Source organism: Saccopteryx bilineata, chromosome 12, assembly GCF_036850765.1.
Source record: "Saccopteryx bilineata isolate mSacBil1 chromosome 12, mSacBil1_pri_phased_curated, whole genome shotgun sequence".
NCBI lineage: Eukaryota > Metazoa > Chordata > Mammalia > Chiroptera > Emballonuridae > Saccopteryx > Saccopteryx bilineata.
In genome coordinates, this window is record NC_089501.1 from 33,464,847 (window position 1) to 33,485,234 (window position 20,388).

A 20,388-nucleotide genomic window follows, 5' to 3' on the forward strand; every position below is an offset into this window, starting at 1 on the left:
GACCTTAACTGAGACAGCCTACTGCGCAGAGCCGATTATACTCTCCCGACTCAATGAGCGTTCATTACAAAGGCCGTGAAAGTATAAACGGGAGCTTTTATGATGCCGTGGCCTAGAACTATTACTGGTGACTAGCACAAAGCCTGCTGAGCACTGTGGAAAAGTCAGCCGGCTTCACCCCCCCAGAAAGCTCTGCTCATTCATCTTGACTTCTCACTAGTGACAGCACTGGGCTGTGAGGTATAGGTCACAAAAGCCTAGAGGTTGAGTTATCAAATGTTTTAATTTGTTGGTATAATTACAAAATCATCAGGAAGAATATTTAATTTAGGGCAAAGCCAAACAGATAATAATTTATTGTCTCTGCCTACCCTCATTTGAAAACAAGTAGCATATCCTTCATTCTGTGAGAGACTGTAGAAAAAAAACTGGCCTTGTTATTCTTTAGGTCTTGCCACCACGAGATGGAGTCTATTTCTCCTCCCCTGGAAACTGGGCATGGCCACATGACTTCCTTTGGCCACTGGTCTGTTACTAAGCAAGGCAGCAGACAGGCGCTGGTGCGCTGGGGCTCCCTCTCTCTGGCTGCTTGTGGACAGAGGCACCACGTGGAGAAGTCCAGAATAACCTGCTGGGAGCTACAGACTTGTATACAGACCTGTAGCTCCTCACCTCAGATGAGGTCAGACATGGGGTGATGCTATTAGGGACCCACCAACCCTAGCCTGCCTGCCAGCTGCCTGCAGTCATGATTCAGCCAGGTAAGATGAGAAGACCACGCAGCTGAGCAGAGCCCTAAGTGTCAAACCATAGAATCATTAACTACCTAAATGATTGCTGTTTTAAGCAACTTAGTTTTAGGGTGCTGGTTTATACAATAGAAGCTAACTGACACAGGTGAGATTAACTTTGCCTTCCCCATGTATATGCATGTGCACACACAATCTCTTACGAGAATGAAAATATTCTCCTCAGTCTCTGATACACACATACTTACACAAAGGCACGTGCACAGACAAACACACAGCCCACATACCTGAAAGTAAGCAGTGTTCTCCTTCACGTGCTGCTCGACACACAGGCACAGCTGCTTCATCCACTGCAACTGGGACTGGACAGCGGCGCTGTAAGCCTGCAACCACCAAGCACAGGCAGAGCAGCATGAAATCAACACACCCAATACACGCACAACGCTCTCCTCCAAGTGCAATCTCCTAAGGATAGGGAGGCCTACAGAAGATACATGGAGGTACTTGACTGGCACCTGCTCAGTGCTTCCCGTAAGCAAGAGGCTTGTCTTTTATCTAACATGGTCTTGTAAGAAGGGGTTACACAGAAAAGGCCTCTCCACACTCAGTTGCAACTAAAGGATCTAGCCAGCAAAACTCAGGCATAAACAAACCCCTCCTGAGTTCCTCTACCATCTTTCCTCTCTGGGCAATGCTACCACATCAACAAGAGGATCTGTCTGGGCAGTTACTTGAAAAAATATGGTCCAAGGCATTTTCCCCGTGAAGTTAGGAGTCAATATCCCTTCTTGTTTTTCATAGTATTCTTCTTAGACCATCTAAACTGTTTGCAGTCTTTTGAGGGCTCAGATGAAAAGGGAGAAGACCCAAGACAAATGTTCCCATCATTCCTCCAGGTCTTTCAGCAGAACAAAGCCACTGATTTGAACACTTTTATAACAACTGCCTCTGAGCACTTGGCCCTCACACACCCTCCAGTCCATACCTCCCCTCCACAGTCTGCTTGGCTGGGTGGTTCTCAAGTGATAGCAGCTCTGCTGTATCTTGTAGAGACCGAAACAACACATCCTGTTTCTCCTCCAGTTCCATTCTCAACTCCTGAATATGGAATAAAGGTTTATACAATAAGCACTACTAAAGGGACAGTATCAGTGAAGAAAAGGCTCTGTTCCCTGCCCTACTTTTTAAAAGCCTACAGCACTGGGTTACAGCCAAAACGAGATGCTTGAACAGTACATGCCAAAGGATTTCAGAAAGGAGCAAAAATACTGGAATTACTGAGAAATGATTCACAAAGGATATGGGTCCCACGCCAGACCTGAGTAAGAGAGGGAACATAGGACGAGTACTGAAAGCAGAGAAAGGACAAAACTGGGCTAGAGTGGCTAGTTCATGCCTGCACCCACCTAACACAGGACCTGACACACCAGTGGACCCGAGGTCCTGAGTGGCTGGCTTCGCTAAGACTATTCCCACAGCCTGCAGTGTCCTCTTCTGGCTCTGAATTCTATTAACATTGCAAGACCTACTTTAGATGCCAGCTCTTCTATCACATTTGACCCCTCTCCCTTGATGCTTTCCAAGCACCTTCTTTATATCTATATAGTCTGTTCTCATACAGACTGTTCTAGGAATTATCATATCTATTCCGTCTCCTTTACCTCAGAAGAATCCTGTACCACTCTCTATTCAGGAAAAGCCTATATTTTAAAATAAACTCTAAATTCATGGAATTAAAATATATAATGTAAATGTTAGTTAAAAAGTTTCCTATTTGCATAGGATTTACAAAATGTTTAAAAATCCTCTGAGATGTAGAAATAGTAAAAACACCAAATAGTAACCCTATTAACTTGTGTCCATCTTTCACTGAAAAGAATACAAAGTACTGTCCCATAGTCCAATGCTGATTTTTCCTTCCCATTTCACAAATGAAGAGATTGAGACCAAAAAGTTTTGTAATGAATTACAGAAATCTTACTGAATCTTTTACACAACACTTTGAAGTGGTGCTATTATCCCATTTTATAGAGGTCCAGAGAGATTCAATGACTTGCAAAGGTCACAGAGCTAGTAAGCAGAGGAATAAGGAGTTACATTAGAACTAGCTCACTTCAAAGACTATAAGCTTAACCACAAGCCATGCTGCTTCTGAAATGACTCAACTTGCAGGCTGCTGCTCTGCGAACCCAAGACACTGTCTTTCTAAACAAACTCATTCTAGCGTTCGAGTTCTCTCTCTCCACATCCACTTCTCCCATGCGCAGATGCATTAAACAGTATCCTTATTTCTACCTAGCAGAATGCAAACCCAGAAACCCAAGCTCTCAGCAGACTAGACCCTCTGTCTCCTTCTGCTGCTATTACAGAAATATGACAGGCATGTTGTGCTAGACTCACAGAGAAGTAATTTTTCTTGGCCGAGATATTGGGATTGTCGTCACTCCAATCATATGCTAGTTCCTCCTCCTCCTTCTCATTCAACCAAATCAACTCAGCTGTAGCTCTGGAAACAAATTTCTGCAGGCTCTGAAGGTGCCTCATCCGGAAGCTAGAAGTTCCCTACACAAAGCAAGGGTTACAAGATGAAACCACCAGCCTTTCATCTACAGAAGATAGCACATTTGACTGCCAAGCAAAGAATAATTCAGGAAATGAATTTTGTCTTCCTTTTTACAACTCTGGGTGCTTCTCCATTGACTTAAATGTAGTACAAGTCTGGTACAGGACTCCCAGAGAGAGCCCTTGTCAATTTTAACTAAAAGCTGGAACTAACCAGGCCTTTGTGGGGCTTCCTGGATAAAAAATGATCCTGGGCTTGTCCTACCCTGGGCAACACTGAATGATAGAAATGAAGAACACAGAAGTCCCCTCCTAATCAACCTCAAACTTGCAGTATGGTGTCTCAGAGCACACACAGCCACTGCTTTGTAAAGCATGACAGCTCAGACAGGTTCTACTTAAAACTTCCTGGGGCAGTGGTTCTGATCCATTAAGAAAATATTATACTACATGTGAACAACTGCAGAGTAAATGATACAATCTATTAACAGAAAACCAAAACAGGGCCAAACTCAGAGCTCTCCTAGCTAGGGCAGCGTTGTATGGAGCGAAGCAGATTCTCCATGAACAGAACACAGGAGAGTTGGTCAAAACTTACCTTTAGTTTACAATACTGTGTCTCCAGCTTCCCAGGAGTCTCAACATAACTAGTGTGAAAATTCTGGGACATTTTTCCCTGGTAAGAAAGGTATGAAATAAAAATAATTAGAGGAAAAGTATATTTATGGCATAGCTTCAACTATGTCAATGCTATGTCTGCACATAAGTAAAGATCACTTACTCAGAAAATAGAAACTTAAGACAACAAATCTCTGGGTCAGATTTTACAGCCTGGAGTAGATCAATGGAACAGAACGTAGAACCCAGAAATAAATCCATAGCTCTATGGACAACTGATACTTGACAAAGGAGGTAAGGGCATACAATGGAGTAAAGACAGCCTCTTTAATTTAATAAATAGTGTTGGGAAAATTGGACAGCTACCTGCAAAAAATTGAAACTAAACCACCAACTTACACCATTCAGAGAAATAAACTCAAAATGGATAAAGACTTAAATGTAAGCCGTGAAACAATAAGCATCTTAGAAGAAAACAGGCAGTAAGCTCTCCAACATCTCTCACAGCAATATATTTGCTGATTTATCTCTACAGGCAAGTGAAATAAAAGACAGGATAAACAAATGGGACTATATCAAACTAAAAAGCTTTTGCACAGCTAAAGACACTAAGAACAGAATAAAAAAACAAACTACACAATGGGAGAACATATTTGATAATACGTCTGATAAGGAGTTAATAACCAAAATTTATAAAGAACTTGTAAATCTCAACACCAGGAAGACAAACAATCCAATCAAAAAATGGGCAAAAGAAATGAATAGACACTATTCCAGAGAGGACATACAGATGGCTAATAGGCATATGAAAAAATGCTCAACATCACTAATCATTAGAGAAATGCAAATTAAAACCACAATGAGATATCACCTCACACCAGTCCAATGGTGCTCATCAACAAATCAACACAGAATAAGTGCTGGCCAGGATGTGGAGAAAAGAGAACCCTCCTGCACTGCTGGTGGGAATGCAGACTGGTGCAGCCACTGGAAAACAGTATGGAGATTCCTCAAAAAATTGAAAATCGAACTGCCTTTTGACCCAGCTATCCCACTTGTAGGAATATACCCTAAGAGAACCATAGAACTGTTCTAAAAGGAGAAATGCACCCCCATGTTTATGGCAGCATTGTTCACAATAGCGAAGATCTGGAAACAGCCTAAGTGTCCATCAATGTATGAGTGGATTAAAAAGCTTTGGTACATATATACTATGGAATACTACTCAGCCATAAGAAATGACATTGGATCATTTACAATAACATGGATGGACCTTCATAAAATTATACGGAGTGAAATAAGTATATCAGAAAAAACAAAAGAACTATATAAATTCATACATAGATGGGACATAAAAATGAGACTCATAAGAATGTGAAGGTAAGGGGGGGGGCGAAGAAGGAGAGAGGGAGTGGGGGGAGGGGAGGAGCACAAAGAAAGATAGAAGGTGACAGAAGACAATTTGACTTTGGGTGAGGGTCATGCAACGTAATCAAATGTCAAAATAATCTGGAAATGTTTTCCCTGAACATATTGACCTGATTTATCAATGTCACCACATTAAAATTAATAAAAAAAATAACCAGCTCAGCTCTGTATATTATGTGCTCATTGACTCAATAAGTACTTTTTGAGTGAGTGAAAATTCAGTGAGTAAGATTATTCATTCAAAAACATCTGTGTATGCCTGCAAAATGATAAGGACAATGATGCAGGCATAATCAGCACCTTGTCAGCCACACCTTCTCACAGAGATGTCAAAGGGAAGCAACTTTCAATTTTAAAATCTAATCATGAGCTCTGGCTTAATCTAGAAACCATGATCCTAGTACTTGTGTGAAACTCCACTGAATACTATGCTCATAGTCTCCCAGGTAATCTGCTTTAGGCATCTATTTGAATACATTGTTTTACATTATTTATGATATTCTATATATTTTCTTAATTGAGAAAAGATATTTTGAAAGATCTGGAGAGTAATCTGAAAGGGGCCAGAGCACTTTTCATTGCTCCATTGTTAAAACTCCCTGCACTGGAGGCAGTTACATGTAAGCAACATTTCCCTTCCCATCATTATGTTTCTTTTAATATCTTTTTTTTTTTTTTTTCTTTTTTTGGTATTTTTCTGAAGCTGGAAACGGGGAGAGACAGTCAGACAGACTCCCGCATGCGCCCAACCAGGATCCACCCGGCACGCCCACCAGGGGGCGATGCTCTGCCCTCCAGGGCATCGCTCTGCTGCAACCAGAGCCACTCTAGGGCCTGGGGCAGAGGCCAAGGAGCCATCCCCAGCGCCCAGGCCATCTTTGCTCCAATGGAGCCTTGGCTGTGGGAGGGTAAGAGAGAGACAGAGAGGAAGGAGGGCGGGGGGGGGGGGGGGGGGGTGGAGAAGCAAATGGGTGCTTCTCCTATGTGCCCTGGCCGGGAATCGAATCCGGGTCCCCTGCAGGCCAGGTTGATGCTCTACCGCTGAGCCAACCAGCCAGGGCCTCTTTTAATATCTTTGTGTGTCTCCATCAATTCACTGATAAGTGACTTCACATTCCTAAAGTAAAGAAGTCTACCCTGCTGCTCATTCAATCACTTTAATCAAGGACCATTTGTACACAGATACAGGTAAACGCCAGGTAGAGGCATCCACCCATGACTGGGCTCTCTTTCCTCTCATCCGGAAAACACGGCTGTCACCCAAGTCCTAAAAGCAGGAGTCTCGCGCTCCAGCCAGTAGTCACAAGATCTCACGCACCTCTTAGTAGTAATAATATGACAATCCCCTCAATGGCATCCAACTTCTGAGTGTGTGAGTGACTGTGTGTGTGTGCGGGGGGGGGGGGGGGGGGGTGTGAACAGGAGCTACCAGGAGGCAAGGATTGGGGTTGAGAGGAGTAGAGACAGGCTGGGGAGGAGAAGACACCCTACCTTCAAGTTCACTAATCCTTGCTTGTACTCTGCCCGCCCTGTGCTTGGGCCTCGCATACCCCTACCTCTCCCAAAGCCATCTGCACTGCAAGCGACAGTCCCCAAGGCCACCCCGGGAAGTGGCCCAGCGCGAGCCCCCAAACTCTGCTGAGCACAGTTCAAAGAAAGCCCAGAGCGCTGCACCCACCTCTGGGCAAGACACACACCGATGACTCTAAATTCACCCCAAGAATCACCTCGCTCGTGCCCATCTCACACTAGTTTAACCTCAAGCCCCAGCAAATGTCTCAAAAGAAACTCACAACAAAATAGACAGCCAACTCAATGGGAAATGATGTTTTCAAACAACAGCTCAAATAAAGGCCTAATATCCAAAATATACAAAGAACTCATACAACTCAACAACGAACAAACCAATAAAAAAATGGGAAGAGGACATGAACAGACACTTCTCCCAGGAAGAAATACAAATGGCCAACAGATATATGAAAAGATGCTCATCTTCATTAATTATTAGAGAAATGCAAATCAAAACTGCAATGAGATACCACCTCACACCTGTTAGACTAGCTATTATCAACAAGACAGGTAATAAATAGCAAATGCTGGAGAGGCTGTGGAGAAAAAGGAACCCTCAATTCATGGTTGGTGGGAATGTAAAGTAGTACAACCATAATGGAAGAAAGTATGGTGGTTCCTCAAAAAACTAAAATTAGAACTACCTTATGACCCAGCAATCCCTCTACTGGGTATATACCCCCAAATCTCAGAAACATTGATACGTAAAAACACATGTAGCCCCATGTTCATCACAGTATTGTTCAGTGGCCAAGACATGGAAACAACCAAAATGCTCTACAACAGAAGACTGATAAAGAAGTGGCACATATACACTATGGAATACTACTCAGCCATAAGAAATGATGACATTGGATCATTTACAACAAAATGGTGGGATCTTGATAACATTATATGGAGGGAAATAAGTAAATCAGTAAAAACCAAGAACTATATGATTCCATACATTGGGGGGACATAAAAACCAGACTAAGAGCCCGACCTGTGGTGGCGCAGTGGATTAAGCGTCGACCTGGAAATGCTGAGGTCGCGGGTTCGAAACCCTGGGCTTGCCTGATCAACGCACATATGGGAGTTGATGCTTCCAGCTCCTCCCCCTTCTCTCTCTCTGTCTCTCTCCTCTCTAAAAATGAACTAACTAAATAAATAAATAAATAAAAATTAAAAAAAAAAAAAAACCAGACTAAGAGACATGGACAAGAGTGTGGTGGTTACCAGGGGTGGGGGGGGGGCGTGGGAGGGAAGGAGGGAGAGGGGAAGAGGAGGGGGAGGGGCACAAAGAAAACTAGATAGAGGTTGACAAGAGGACAACCTAACTTTGGGTGATGAATATGTAACATAATTGAATGGCAAAATAACCAGAACATGTTTTCTTTGAATATATGTACCCTGATTTATTGATATCACCCCATTAACATTAATAAAAATTTATTTATGCCTGACCAGGCGGTGGCGCAGTGCATAGAGCATCGGACTGGGATGCAGAAGATCCAGGTTTGAGACCCCGAGGTTGCCAGCTTGAGGGTGGGCTCATCTGGTTTGAGAGAAAGAAAAAAAAAAAGGCCCACCAGCTTGAACCCAAGGTCGCTGGCTCCAGCAGGGGGTTACTCAGTCTGCTGAAGGCCCGAGGTCAATGCACATATGAGAAAGCAATCAATGAAAACTAACGTGTTGCACCACGCAATGAAAAACTAATGATTGATGCTTCTCATCTCTCTCCGTTCCTGTCTGTCTGTCCCTGTCTATCCCTCTCTCTGACACACTCTCTCTGTAAAGAAAAAAAAATTATTAAAAAAAAAAGTCTTCCCCAGGCATTGCCCAGCAGTACCGCGCCTCAAAAAAGTACTGTGGCTGCCATCCCGGGTCTGTCCTTCCCTAGTTGATTTCCGCCCTTGTCACTTCACCCCAGATCTAGCGGTTTCTGCCCTGTGCTAGGTCCCGTCCCCAGGGGGAGGCGGATGTCCAGCTCACCATTGTCCTTGGCGTTGGCGGCGGTGGCGGCAGGGGCCGCGGTGCGGGAGGGAGCGAACCCAGGACGCGAGGCCGGGCAGCGGGTCACACCAGACCGCTGGGCGGCTCCAGCACTCCTGGCGGCTGTTAATTCAGGTTTTGGCTGCCCGGGCTTCGGCGCGGCGCAGAGCCAGTCTGTGTGAATGGGAGCGAGCAGGGCTGGTGAAAGAAAGAGGCGGGAGGGCCCCACACGCAGGAGGTGGCTGGGAGGTCCCCGGCGGGAGCGGAGAAGAGAAGGAAGCGGGTGAGACGTACCAAGTGGAGTTTAGGGAGCGTTTCCTGCACTTCCTGGGGAGACTGGAGCCAGGTGCTGCAGGGCGCGCTCCCACGGTGCGGGCACAGCACAGGCAGCCGCCTGAGCTGGAGACCCACAGTGCTGGGACCCGCAGTGGCTCTGCGGGAGGGGGGGGCACATCCTCCTGCCTGGAGCCGGTACCAGCGTGTCCGCATGCTGAGGGCAGAGCATCCCGCGGCGTCCTCAGTGACAGCTGCTTGGCCGGCCTCCTCTCTCCCGATCCGCCCAAAATGTCTGTGTGTCTGGGTTCTTTCCTTCCTGGGTCTTGGAGCCACCGGTGCCAAGGTGTGCGGGCTCCTCGCTCCCCATGACGGGCGCTGTCAGGGCCGCTGCCCGGCCACTGGCGCACCCCAGTCTGCAGCCACCTCCCAGAGACTGGCCAAACTGCAGAGTGGCTGCCAGTCCACACACTCCGGGCTCTCTCCCCACCCGCCCCGCCCCTACCCCTCCTAGGCGGCTCCTACCCCTCCTAGGCGGCTCCTACCCCTCCTAGGCAGCTCCTACCCCTCCTAGGCAGCTCCTACCCCTCCTAGCCGGCTCCTACCCCTCCTAGGCAACTCCTACCCCTCCTCGCCAGCTCCTACCCCTCCTAGGCAGCTCCTACCCCTCCTAGGCAGCTCCTACCCCTTCTCGCCAGCTCCTACCCCTCCTTGCCCCGCCCCTACCCCTACCCCTCCTCACCGGCTCCCCACCCACTCCGCCCCTACCAGGCACAGGGACTCTTTTGGGCAGATCAGGAGAGAGGAGACCATCCAAGCAACTGTCACTGAGGAAGCTCAATCCAAATCGGTGTCCTAATGACAACATCTGATTTTGTAAGCAAGAGGTTGGGCGACCTCTAAGCTCCAAGAATCAGAGTGGCACTTCAGCTACAAAGCCCATATCTCCACACTAGCCTTTGGGTCAGAGTTCATCTTTGGAGGTGCCCAACACCTCACAAAGCACCCAGACCCCAGCTAAGCTCTCCCCAGACCTGCTCCTTGCTGGGACCTTACTGCTCAGACACCCATGACCCCTCCGGTCCACACACAACCACGTGTCATGTCCAGGGAAGTCCCTGAGACTCAGGTTCCCAAGATGCTCCTCCCTACAGGGGCAGAAACTCCTTCCTCTCCTGGTGTTCAAATAAATGGTCTCGAACTGTCTGATCTTGGAAACCTGTATAATGATTTCAACTCTCAGTTTCTCCAAGAAGACACCTGCATTTCCTGAGACTCCCATAGTCGCTCTGGGAAGTAGACAGTGGTCCTCTTGGTTTCCCCTGGCACAGAACGATAAGGCAAGATCAAATGGTCTTGCCATCCCTTTGGGCTGTTCCAGGAGCCTAAGGACTAACCTCCCCAGCCCATGGCTACCAGTGGTGGCCTCTGCACAGACCCCTGATGCAGCCCACTCCACGCCACCCTGCTCACACAGGGGCTCTGGCCCCTGGCCACTGCATGTCCCCTGCCTACCATCAGTCCTGCTCCAGGGACACGGTCCTCACCAGAATTCACTACAATGTTGATTGTCTTCTGGGGATCCCTGTTGTCCTTCCTCAAACCTTCAGGCCAGACTTCTGCCCTTCAACCTCATAGAAGTTCATTTTTCTTTTCTTTCTTTCTTTTTTTTTTTTTTTTTTTTTTTTTTTTTACACAGAGACAGACAGGGAGAGGGTCAGATAGGACAGACGGACAGAAAGGGAGAGAGATGAGACGCACCATTTCTTTGTTGCAGCTCTAGTTGTTCATTGATTTCTTATATGTGCCTTGACCAGGGGGCTACAGCACTCTGAGTGACCCCTTGCTCAAGCCAGTGACCATGGGGTCATGTGTCTGATCCCACACTCAAGCCGGATGAACCCATGCTCAAGCTCGCAATCTCGGGATTTTGAACCTGGGTTCTTCATGTCCCAGGTCCGATGCTCTATTCACTGCACTACCGCCTGGTCAGGTGAAGCTCATATTTCTGATAATCTGTAGAAGACCCAAGTCACGTCTTCTTCCCAGAAGAATCTCTTCTGCTGTCTAAATCAGAGGACACTTGAGTGAGGATTTCACTGTCGAAGTCCAGATCCTGAGTTTCTGCCATGACTTATGAATTCATCCTCTATGAGCTAGGAATCCACCCCTCTCTACTGCCAACCACCAGGATGACTTGGACTTCAGCAGTCTCCTTTTTGGGAAGGGTGGAGGGGACAGGGCAGATAAGGGTGTTAAGGAAACAAAAAGCCACAACCAAGCCCTCAAAAACTGCCTACCTTCTTTCCTCCCTCCCTCATACTTCCTGAGCAGCATCTGAGCCAAGTGCCCTGTTGGTGGTCTCCCTGGCCAGCTCCAGGGCATAGCAACAATGAAGACAAATGGCGAGGGTGAGGATGGAGGTGAGTTTGTAAGCTAATGTGCCTGGAAGACATTGCCAAGGAGGCCGTTTGTCCCCTGTGTGATTTCTGTGCTTCTCAATTCAGGCCGAGGTAGGGGACCATCTGCTAAAGTGGGCAAGAGAAAACATTTTCGCTGTGTGGAAAATTGGCTTCCAAGGGGAGGCCACATGCTCAGTGCAGAACTAGCCTGCAGAGGGGCTGCTGGAGGCACAGTGCAGGGCTGGGGGAGTCATGAGAGCGGCAGAGACATCCCTGAACTCCTCACCCACCCTTGCCAGGCTCCAGTCCCAGACTGCCCAGTGTCTCCAATTCATCAAACCCCTTCCTAAAATTTAGGGGCCTTTGCATGAAGGTTGCACTGATCCCCCCCCCCCTTTAACAGCAAATTACAAAGAGGAGAGGAAGCCTGAATGTTGGAGGCAGTCTAATAAGGAGAACCACCACAGAACTCTATTGGCACACAGATTAATAATAAAGGCCATAATGATGACTTTAAAGCAGTGGTTCCCAACACCCGGGCCGGAGACCCATTTGGTCCTGGTCCGCAGAGAAAGAATAAATAACTTACATTATTTCCGTTTTATTTATATTTAAGTCTGAGCGATGTTTTATTTTTAAAAAAAATGACCAGATTCCTCTGTTACATCCGTCTAAGATTCACTCTTGACGCTTGTCTCAGTCATGTGATACACTTATCCGTCCCACCCTAAAGGTCAGTCCATGAAAATATTTTCTGACAATAAACCGGTCCATGGCCCAAAATAGGTTGGGGACCACTGCTTTAAAGCGTTAAGAGCCTGACCTGTGGTGGCGCAGTGGATAAAGCGTCAACCTGGAAATGCTGAGGTCGCCGGTTCGAAACCCTGGGCTTGCCTGGTCAAGGCACATATGGGAGTTGATGCTTCCAGCTCCTCCCCCCGTTTCTCTCTCTCCTCTCTAAAAATGAATAAAGAAAAAAAAAAAATTATCTTAAAAAAAAAAAAAAAGTTGGATAGGAAGAATAAATATAATCAAAATGGCCATATTACCCAAAGCAATATACAAATTCAATGCAATTCCCATCAAAATCCCTATGAGATTTTTTAAAGAAATGGAACAAAAAATCATCAGATTTATATGGAACTATAAAAAACCCCGAATAGCCAAAACAATCCTAAGGAAAAAGAATGAAGCTGGGGGCATTACAATACCTGACTTTCAAACTCTATTATAGGGCCACGATAATCAAAACAGCATGGTATTGGCAAAAAAATAGACACTCAGACCATATGGAACAGAATAGAAAGCCCAGACATAAAACCACATATATATGGTCAAATAATCTTTGATAAAGGGGCCAAGAACACACAATGGAGAAAAGAAAGCCTCTTCAACAAATGGTTTGGGAAAACTGGAAAGCCACATGCAAAAGAATGAAACTCGACTACAGCCTGTCCCCGTGTACTAAAATTAATTCAAAATGGATCAAAGACCTAAATATAAGACCTGAAACAATAAAGTACATAGAAGAAGACATAGGTACTAAAATCATGGACCTGGGTTTTAAAGAACATTTTATGAACTTGACTCCAATGGCAAGAGAAGTGAAGGCAAAGATAAATGAATGGGACTACATCAGAATTAAAAGTTTTTGCTCAGCAAGAGAAACTGATATCAAAATAAACAGACAGCCAACTATATGGGAACTGATATTTCAAACGACAGCTCAGATAAGGGCCTAATATCCAAAATTTACAAAGAACTCATAAAACTCAACAACAAACAAACAAACACTCCAATAAAAATTGGGAAGAGGACATGAACAGACACTTCTCCCAGGAAGAAATACAAATGGCCAACAGATATATGAAAGATGCTCAGCTTCATTAGTTATTAGAGAAATGCAAATCAAAACTACAATGAGATACCACCTCACTCCTGTTAGATTAGCTATTATCAACAAGACTGGGTAAAGCAAATGTTGGAGAGGCTGTGGAGAAAAAGGAACCCTCATTCACTGTTGGTGGGACTGTAAAGTAGTACAACCATTATGGAGGAAAGTATGGTGGTTCCTCAAAAAACTGCAAATAGAACTACCTTATGACCCAGCAATCCCTCTACTGGGTATATACCCCAAAACCTCAGAAACATTGATACGTGAAGACACATGTAGCCCCATGTTCATTGCAGCACTGTTCACAGTGGCCAAGACATGGAAACAACCAAAAAGCCCTTCAATAGAAGACTGGATAAAGAAGATGTGGCACATATACACTATGGAATACTACTCAGCCATAAGAAATGATGACATCAGATCATTTACAGCAAAATGGTGGGATCTTGATAACATTATAAGGAGTGAAATAAGCAAATCAGAAAAAAACAAGAACTACAGGATTCCATACATTGGTGGAACATAAAAATGAGACTAAGAGACATGGACAAGAGTGTGGTGGTTACCACGGGTGGGGGGGGAGGGAGGACATGGGAGGGAGGGAGGGAGAGAGTTAGGGGGAGGGGGAGGGACACAGAGAACTAGATAGAGGGTGACGGAGGACAATCTGACTTTGGGCGAGGGGTTTGCAACATAATTTGATGACAAAATAACCTAGACATGTTTTCTTTGAATATATGTACCCTGATTTATTAATGTCATCCCATTACCATTAATAAAAATTTATTAAAAAAAAAAAAAAAAAGCGTTAAGAACAGACTAACTCCTCTATCATTTGAAAAGGCTCAGGAGTACAGGATGCACTTTAGTTCAGCAAACCTTTACCGAAGAGCTCCTTTGTGCTACTTATTTTAATAAGACATGATTTAAATATATAGGTATGCCCTTTTAATTATCTGGAAATTCAATTATGTTTAAATATTTAAAAAAACATTTCTAGATGTCATTTGTAAGTGTCAACATAAAGTATAGAATTTTCTTTCTTAGTTAGTTTATACCAGCCTTCAAAATATATCTTTAATTAATATGACTAGCCTGACCAGTGGTGGCACAATGTATAGAGGGTTGACCTGGGACACTGAAGTCCCAAGGTCGAAACATCAAGATTGCCAGCTTGAGTACAGGCTCATCAGCTTGAGCATAGGGGCACCAGCTTGAGCATGGGATCATCAAAATAATCCCATGGGCCCTGGCCGGTTGGGTCAGTGGTAGAGCGTCGGCCTGGCGTGCAGAAGTCCCGGGTTCGATTCCCGGCCAGGGCACACAGGAGAGGCGCTCATCTGCTTCTCCACCCCTTCCCCTCTCCTTCCTCTCTGTCTCTCTCTTCCCCACCCGCAGGGAGGCTACATTGGAGCAAGGATGGCCCAGGCCCTGGGGATGGCTTCTTGGCCTCTGCCCCAGGCACTGGAGTGGCTCTGGTCGCAGTGGAGCCCCCCCCCCCCCAGGGGCAGAGCATCGCACCCTGGTGGGTGGAGCGTCGCCCCCTGGTGGGCGTGCCGGGTGGATCCCGGTGGGGCGCATGCGGGAGTCTGTCTCCCCCCCTCCCCCGTTTCCAGCTTCAGAAAAATACAAAAAAAAAATAAAAAATAAATAATTCCATGGTCACCGGCTTGAAGGCCAAAGGTCACTGGCTTGGCTTGAGTCCCCCAGTCAAGGCACGTATGAGAAGCAATCAATGAACAACTACAGTGACACAACTACAAGTTGATGCTTCACTGGTCTCTCTCTCTCTCTTGCAAACAAGAACATATTATTTTAAAGATTAATATTAAACTAGAATTTCATTTTAAAAAACTGGCCCTAATTTGTCTTTCTGATTCATCTCTAATTTTGGATTCTGGAAGTGTGAAAAACTCAATGTATACAGGACTTGGGGTGCAAAGAGAAAACCTAAAGTAATATAGAGGCATCGAAAATCTAGTATTAAAACTCTAAATTAGCCTGACCAGGCAGTGGTGCAGAGGATAGAGCGTCGGAATGGGATGCGGAGGACCCAGGTTCAAGACCCCGAGGTCACCAGCTTGAGCGCAGGCTCATCTAGTTTGAGCAAAGCTCACCGGCTTGGACCTAAGGTTGCTGGCTTGAGCAAGGGGTTACTCAGTCTGCTGTAGCCCCACGGTCAAGGCACATATGAGAAAGCAATCAATGAACAACTAAAGTGCCACAATGAAAAACTGATAATTGATGCCTCTGCGTTCCTGTCTGTCTGTCCCTATCTATCCCTCTCTCTCTCATTCTCTCTGTAAAAAAAGAAATTAAAAAAATAATCAAGAACTCTAAAAAAAAAAAAAACAACTCCAAAAAGATCTTTACAATGTCTATAGCAAATGAAGCTGCTTTTGACATTTTTCTTTAAAAAAATGGCCTAAAAACTGTGTTAGGCCAGGAGGATGGGACTGAGTAGGGAAGAACAAGAATCATAGGTCCATTAGACACAAATGACTTTAATGAAAGTATGGACCCAGGAGATAAGTACTACCTAAACTATTAACCAGAGTACAAGGTACTAATAAACAGCTATTTAAGAGGAAGGTGAGATTATTCTATACAGTGGTACCCTGAGATACGAATTTAATTTGTTCTGTAACCGAGTTCAAAAGTCAATCAACTCGTATATCAAACTGCCGATACTGGACCGTGTGCCAACGTGCTAACTAGCGGCAGCTTCCTGAATCATGACTTGTATCTCGGAATTTCGCTCGGATCTCTAACAAAAATACGGACCAAGTCGCAGCTCTTATCTTTAAAAAATTCGTATGTTGGTCTGTTTGTATCTCAAGGTACCGCTGTACTTAGGTAATTCACAGAAGAAGGGAAGATGGCCAAAAGTATTTTGTGGAGATGCAACACTACCAGCAAAAAGACTGAAGAACAAAATATGATTTTCTTTACCTATAATACAGTGTGTCTGTAAAGTTATGGTGCACTTTTGACTGGTCAAAGGAAAGCAACAAAAGACGATAGAAATGTAAAATCTGAACCAAATAAAAGGAAAACCCTCCCAGTTTCTGTAGGATGATGTGGCAGCATGTGCGCACACGCAGATGATGATGTAACACCGTGTATACAGCAGAGCAGCCCACGGCCATGCCAGTCGATATGTGGATGGTACAAAGTTCAGTGTGTTCTGTGCCTCACTAAATTCGAATCCGTGGCCAAAGTGCAACGTGAATACCGGTGCGTTTATAACGAAGCGCCACCACATAGGAATAACATTACTCGGTGGGATCAGCAGTTGAAGGAAACCGGCAGTTTGGTGAAGAAACCCCATTCTGGTAGGTCAGCAGTAAGTGACGAGTCTGTAGAGGCTATACGGGATAGCTACCTAAGGAGCCCTAAAACATCTGTGCGTGAGCCCACATCGAACTGCACTGAATAGGTATGAAACTGGGAGAGTTTTCCTTTTATTTGGCGCAGATTTCACATTTATATCGTCTTTTGTTGCTTTCCTGTAACCGGTCAAAGTGCACCATGAGTTTACGGACACACTGTATAAAAACTGAGAGGAATAGGGGAAACTAAGAAGGTAAATTAAGACCAAACAGTAGAAAGTTTTGAAAAAAATATATAAATAAATAAATAAATAAATAAATAAAAGTTTTGAATGCTGGGTTAACTATTGATAGTTTAGATTTTATTTATAGGCAACATTTAATGTTTTTGAGTGTGCAAAAAGGCAAAGGCCTTGGGGTAAGTGGCAGCAGAGAGATGAGTACAGTGATTGGTTAGGAAGCTACTTCATGTGAACTAAGCCAAATGAGAACTCAAGTCATGAACTGAGGTATGTGAATTGGAAGACCCCATAGACGTAAAATGGACAGAAGTTAGCATGCTGGTAGATGTGACAAACTGGGGGTGCTGGTAGGAGGTAAGGGGAACTAACACTAGGGTTGAGGTTTTAGGCCTACGTTACTGGAAGTTTAATGGCAATCCTGATAGAAATGGCCAGAGAAAGAAGAAAAGCAGTGAGCCCTGGCCGGTTGGCTCAGCGGTAGAGCATCGGCCTAGCGTGCGGAGGACCCGGGTTCAATTCCCGGCCAGGGCACACAGGAGAAGCGCCCATTTGCTTCTCCACCCCTCCGCCGCGCGTTCCTCTCTGTCTCTCTCTTCCCCTCCCGCAGCCAAGGCTCCACTGGAGCAAAGATGGCCCGGGTGCTAGGGATAGCTCTGTGGCCTCTGCCCCAGGCGCTAGAGTGGCTCTGGTCGCAACATGGCGATGCCCAGGTTGGGCAGAGCATCACCCCCTGGTGGGCAGAGCTGTTGCCCCATGGTGGGCGTGCCGGGTGGATCCCGGTCGGGCGCATGCGGGAGTCTGTCTGACTGTCTCTCCCTGTTTCCAGCTTCACAAAAATGCAAAAAGAAAAAAAGAAGAAAAGCAGTGCAATTTGGAAGTAAAAATAAGTTGAATTCTTTTATTTTTGTTTTTTCTCACTAATATGGGCAAGCAATTGCTTTGTAACTCAGATAAGACATAAGCCATGAGCAGGTGAAAGTAAACAGACTGAGGAGGAAGTTATTTGAAGACTGCTATTGGCAGACAACTGAATTAGTCCACAATAAGAAATAATCAATAATCAACTCTACTACTCTCATATTGATTTCTGATCAGCTATTATTTACTTTTAAAACTGGGGACTGTATAGGCTGAAAGTAAAGACATCCATGTGACTTATTAAGTCCATGTGACACTAGGGGAACTTTTAGTTATGGAATGAGAAGGCATTGCCTTAGAGGAGAAAAATATACTACCTGTCTTTTTGCCATTTATTGAAGAAAGTAATATTTATGCATTTCTTGAAAGCACATTTAACAGAACCACAGACTAGCTCTATGATGCAAAAACATCTACTATTCTAATAAGCTGAAAGAAAATCAGTGAAAATTTCATTTCTAAGTATCAAAAACATTGTTTATAAATATGAAGGGGAAAAATCTGTTTCAAACACTCAGAAAATTAACTAGCTGGATGGTGGGAATCTTGTGTCTTGTCGTTTGGAATCACAATTATGCTGCAGCAGAAAAACAGACCAAGGTGTCTTCCAGGTCTCAGTAATTTAGGGAGGAGTGACACTCATAACCTGAGAGTTATTCTGGTTATGAGGATCATCTGTAAGACTGTACCCTCTTTAAGATAAAAGCCATTAAATACCTTTCAAAGCACTGTATGAAGCACCCAGGAGCTTTTAGAGCATCTCAGTGATAGCAAGTCAAAAATAGGGCAAAACAAACCTTCTCTGACCCATTCTCAAAACGCCTCTGGCCTTACCTGGCTGCTGCCTTGCTGAGGAGCCCAGCCCATCTACTTTCCAGACTCTCCGACTGTCCAGTCATTTTTCCTCTATCAGCCAATTCAGCTGACGGGGCTATTCTGCCTCCTTCTGCTTGAAGCATGTCTACAGTGGCCTTTCAATCATCCAAGGGTCGCTGGAGCAGCTATCGTACACATGATTAAAAAGAATGAAAAGTGATAACATGGGGTCGGTCACTTTAAAATTCGCAATAAGAATGAAAAAACAACTCCCCAATCCCCACCCCACCAAATACTAAGCTTAATAATAGAAGGAACTTTTTTCACCTTGAGGCAAAAACATAAGATGTACAGCACATTTTCTACCATCCACGTAAACTTTTCATACATTTAAGTTTTTAAATGGAGCAGTGACTGCCAACATTACGTGACTAACAGGGAACTTACTTTGAACTGGGAGAAAAATGCACTGAAATAAAAATTAACACCCTCCCGATATTTAGATAGACTTTTCTTTATACATAAAATTATATAAATGCATTGTTTAAAATTTTGCTGACCCAAAAACCTCTTAAGCTAAAGCTGTGGCTAAAACACTGAAATAGGATACTTAAGTCAAAGTGTTCAGTCCAATACATGCCACAGTAAACTAGTGCATTAAAGATAGTAAAAATAAATGTCTACCTTTCTCTTTCAGGATCACACAAAGTATGTGAGGATTCCACTAAAACTGAACACGCTTCTTAAAGTGTAAGCGAATGTGTTGTCTGCCACTCCCTGCGGCTGTTAAGAGTTCACTGTCCCAACTGTGCTTTCACACTTTATACTCAGCAGCCACCGCGGGTCTGTCGGAAGGGCTCGCTCGGCGCGGCCCGCTCCCCCGCGCCTTGCTGCGCACCCCGAGGGCCAGGGTTGCCTCACCGCTGGCTGGCAGGTGGCTCCGGGCCGCGCCGGCCTCGGGTCCCGCGCTCCGGAAGTTAGTTTGTCCCTCCGGCAGCTGAGTCCCGCGTGCTGTGGTTGCCGCCTCCCCCGCCGCCGCCAGTCCCCGGGCCGCAGCCGCCGCGCCGTGGGCTGCACGTCAAGCAGCCGCCTGTATTCGCCGCCTCCCCCGCTGCCGCCGACGCCGGCCCCGCCGACCTCCCGGCCCGCAGCTGTCACGGTCCGGCAAGCAAACTTCTGGCTGGGAACAAAAGGCGCCGTTTGCCCGCGGCTCGCTGGAAGCGCCGGGCTGGCGGGCGGCTCTCCACGCCCTTCCCGCGCCGCCGCGCCACAGCCGCACCGGTCGGGCAGCTCCCCTGGAAGCCCTGGAGCAACGCAAAGCTCAGGGGAGGACGGCGGACAGGGAGCTGGGCGGGGGCAGGAAAAAGGAGAGACCCGAGCGGACAGGGAGGGGATTGGAGGCCGAGGCACCGGGGGAGGGGCTTCTGCGCGGTTCGGGACGACGAAGCCTGGGCGCCAGCCGCTCGGCTCAGCAAGCCACGCCCCCGCGGCCCTCAGGCCGGAGGGAAAGCCCCGCCCCCAGGGAGGGCGAAGGACGGGAGCCGCACTGCACCAGTCTCGCCAAGCAGCGCAAATCCCCTGACAAGGGAGAGTCCCGCCCTCTTCTCCCCCCAC

The 20,388-nt window shown here is 45.9% G+C and overlaps 2 protein-coding genes across 4 annotated transcripts in view; both read right to left on the bottom strand.

Moving 5' to 3' along the window:
- LOC136316057 (microtubule-actin cross-linking factor 1-like) overlaps positions 1-20,388 on the bottom strand; it is a 91,825-nt gene that overhangs the window by 57,197 nt on the left and 14,240 nt on the right.
- On the bottom strand, positions 372-20,113 carry LOC136316198 (microtubule-actin cross-linking factor 1-like). Of its 3 annotated transcripts, XM_066248052.1 has the most exons (7): positions 19,696-20,113; positions 18,793-18,959; positions 3,910-3,987; positions 3,150-3,311; positions 1,735-1,847; positions 1,037-1,132; positions 372-414 (listed from the first exon to the last, which is right to left on the bottom strand). In XM_066248052.1, exons 2-6 carry the CDS (start codon positions 18,823-18,825, stop codon positions 1,093-1,095), a joined length of 426 nt encoding a protein of 141 aa, XP_066104149.1. In that variant the 5' UTR covers positions 18,826-18,959; positions 19,696-20,113; the 3' UTR covers positions 372-414; positions 1,037-1,092. The 3 variants fall into 3 exon arrangements, 1 of the variants encoding a protein (XP_066104149.1); XR_010727671.1 differs by lacking the exons at positions 372-414; positions 1,037-1,132; positions 1,735-1,847; positions 3,150-3,311; positions 3,910-3,987 and adding exons at positions 10,927-11,237; positions 12,396-12,529; XR_010727670.1 differs by lacking the exons at positions 372-414; positions 1,037-1,132; positions 1,735-1,847; positions 3,150-3,311; positions 3,910-3,987 and adding an exon at positions 12,163-12,529.

Bases quoted from the DNA above. Each gene is read 5' to 3' on its own strand.
- LOC136316198 (XM_066248052.1), bottom strand. From the start codon at position 18,825: ATGGGCTGGGCTCCTCAGCAAGGCAGCAGCCAG. The intron at 3,312-3,909 runs GTAAGTTTTGAC...TGCTTTGTGTAG, and splicing joins CACAGTATTGTAAACTAAAG to GGAACTTCTAGCTTCCGGAT. The intron at 1,133-1,734 runs GTATGGACTGGA...TGGTGGTTGCAG, and splicing joins AAGCAGACTGTGGAGGGGAG to GCTTACAGCGCCGCTGTCCA.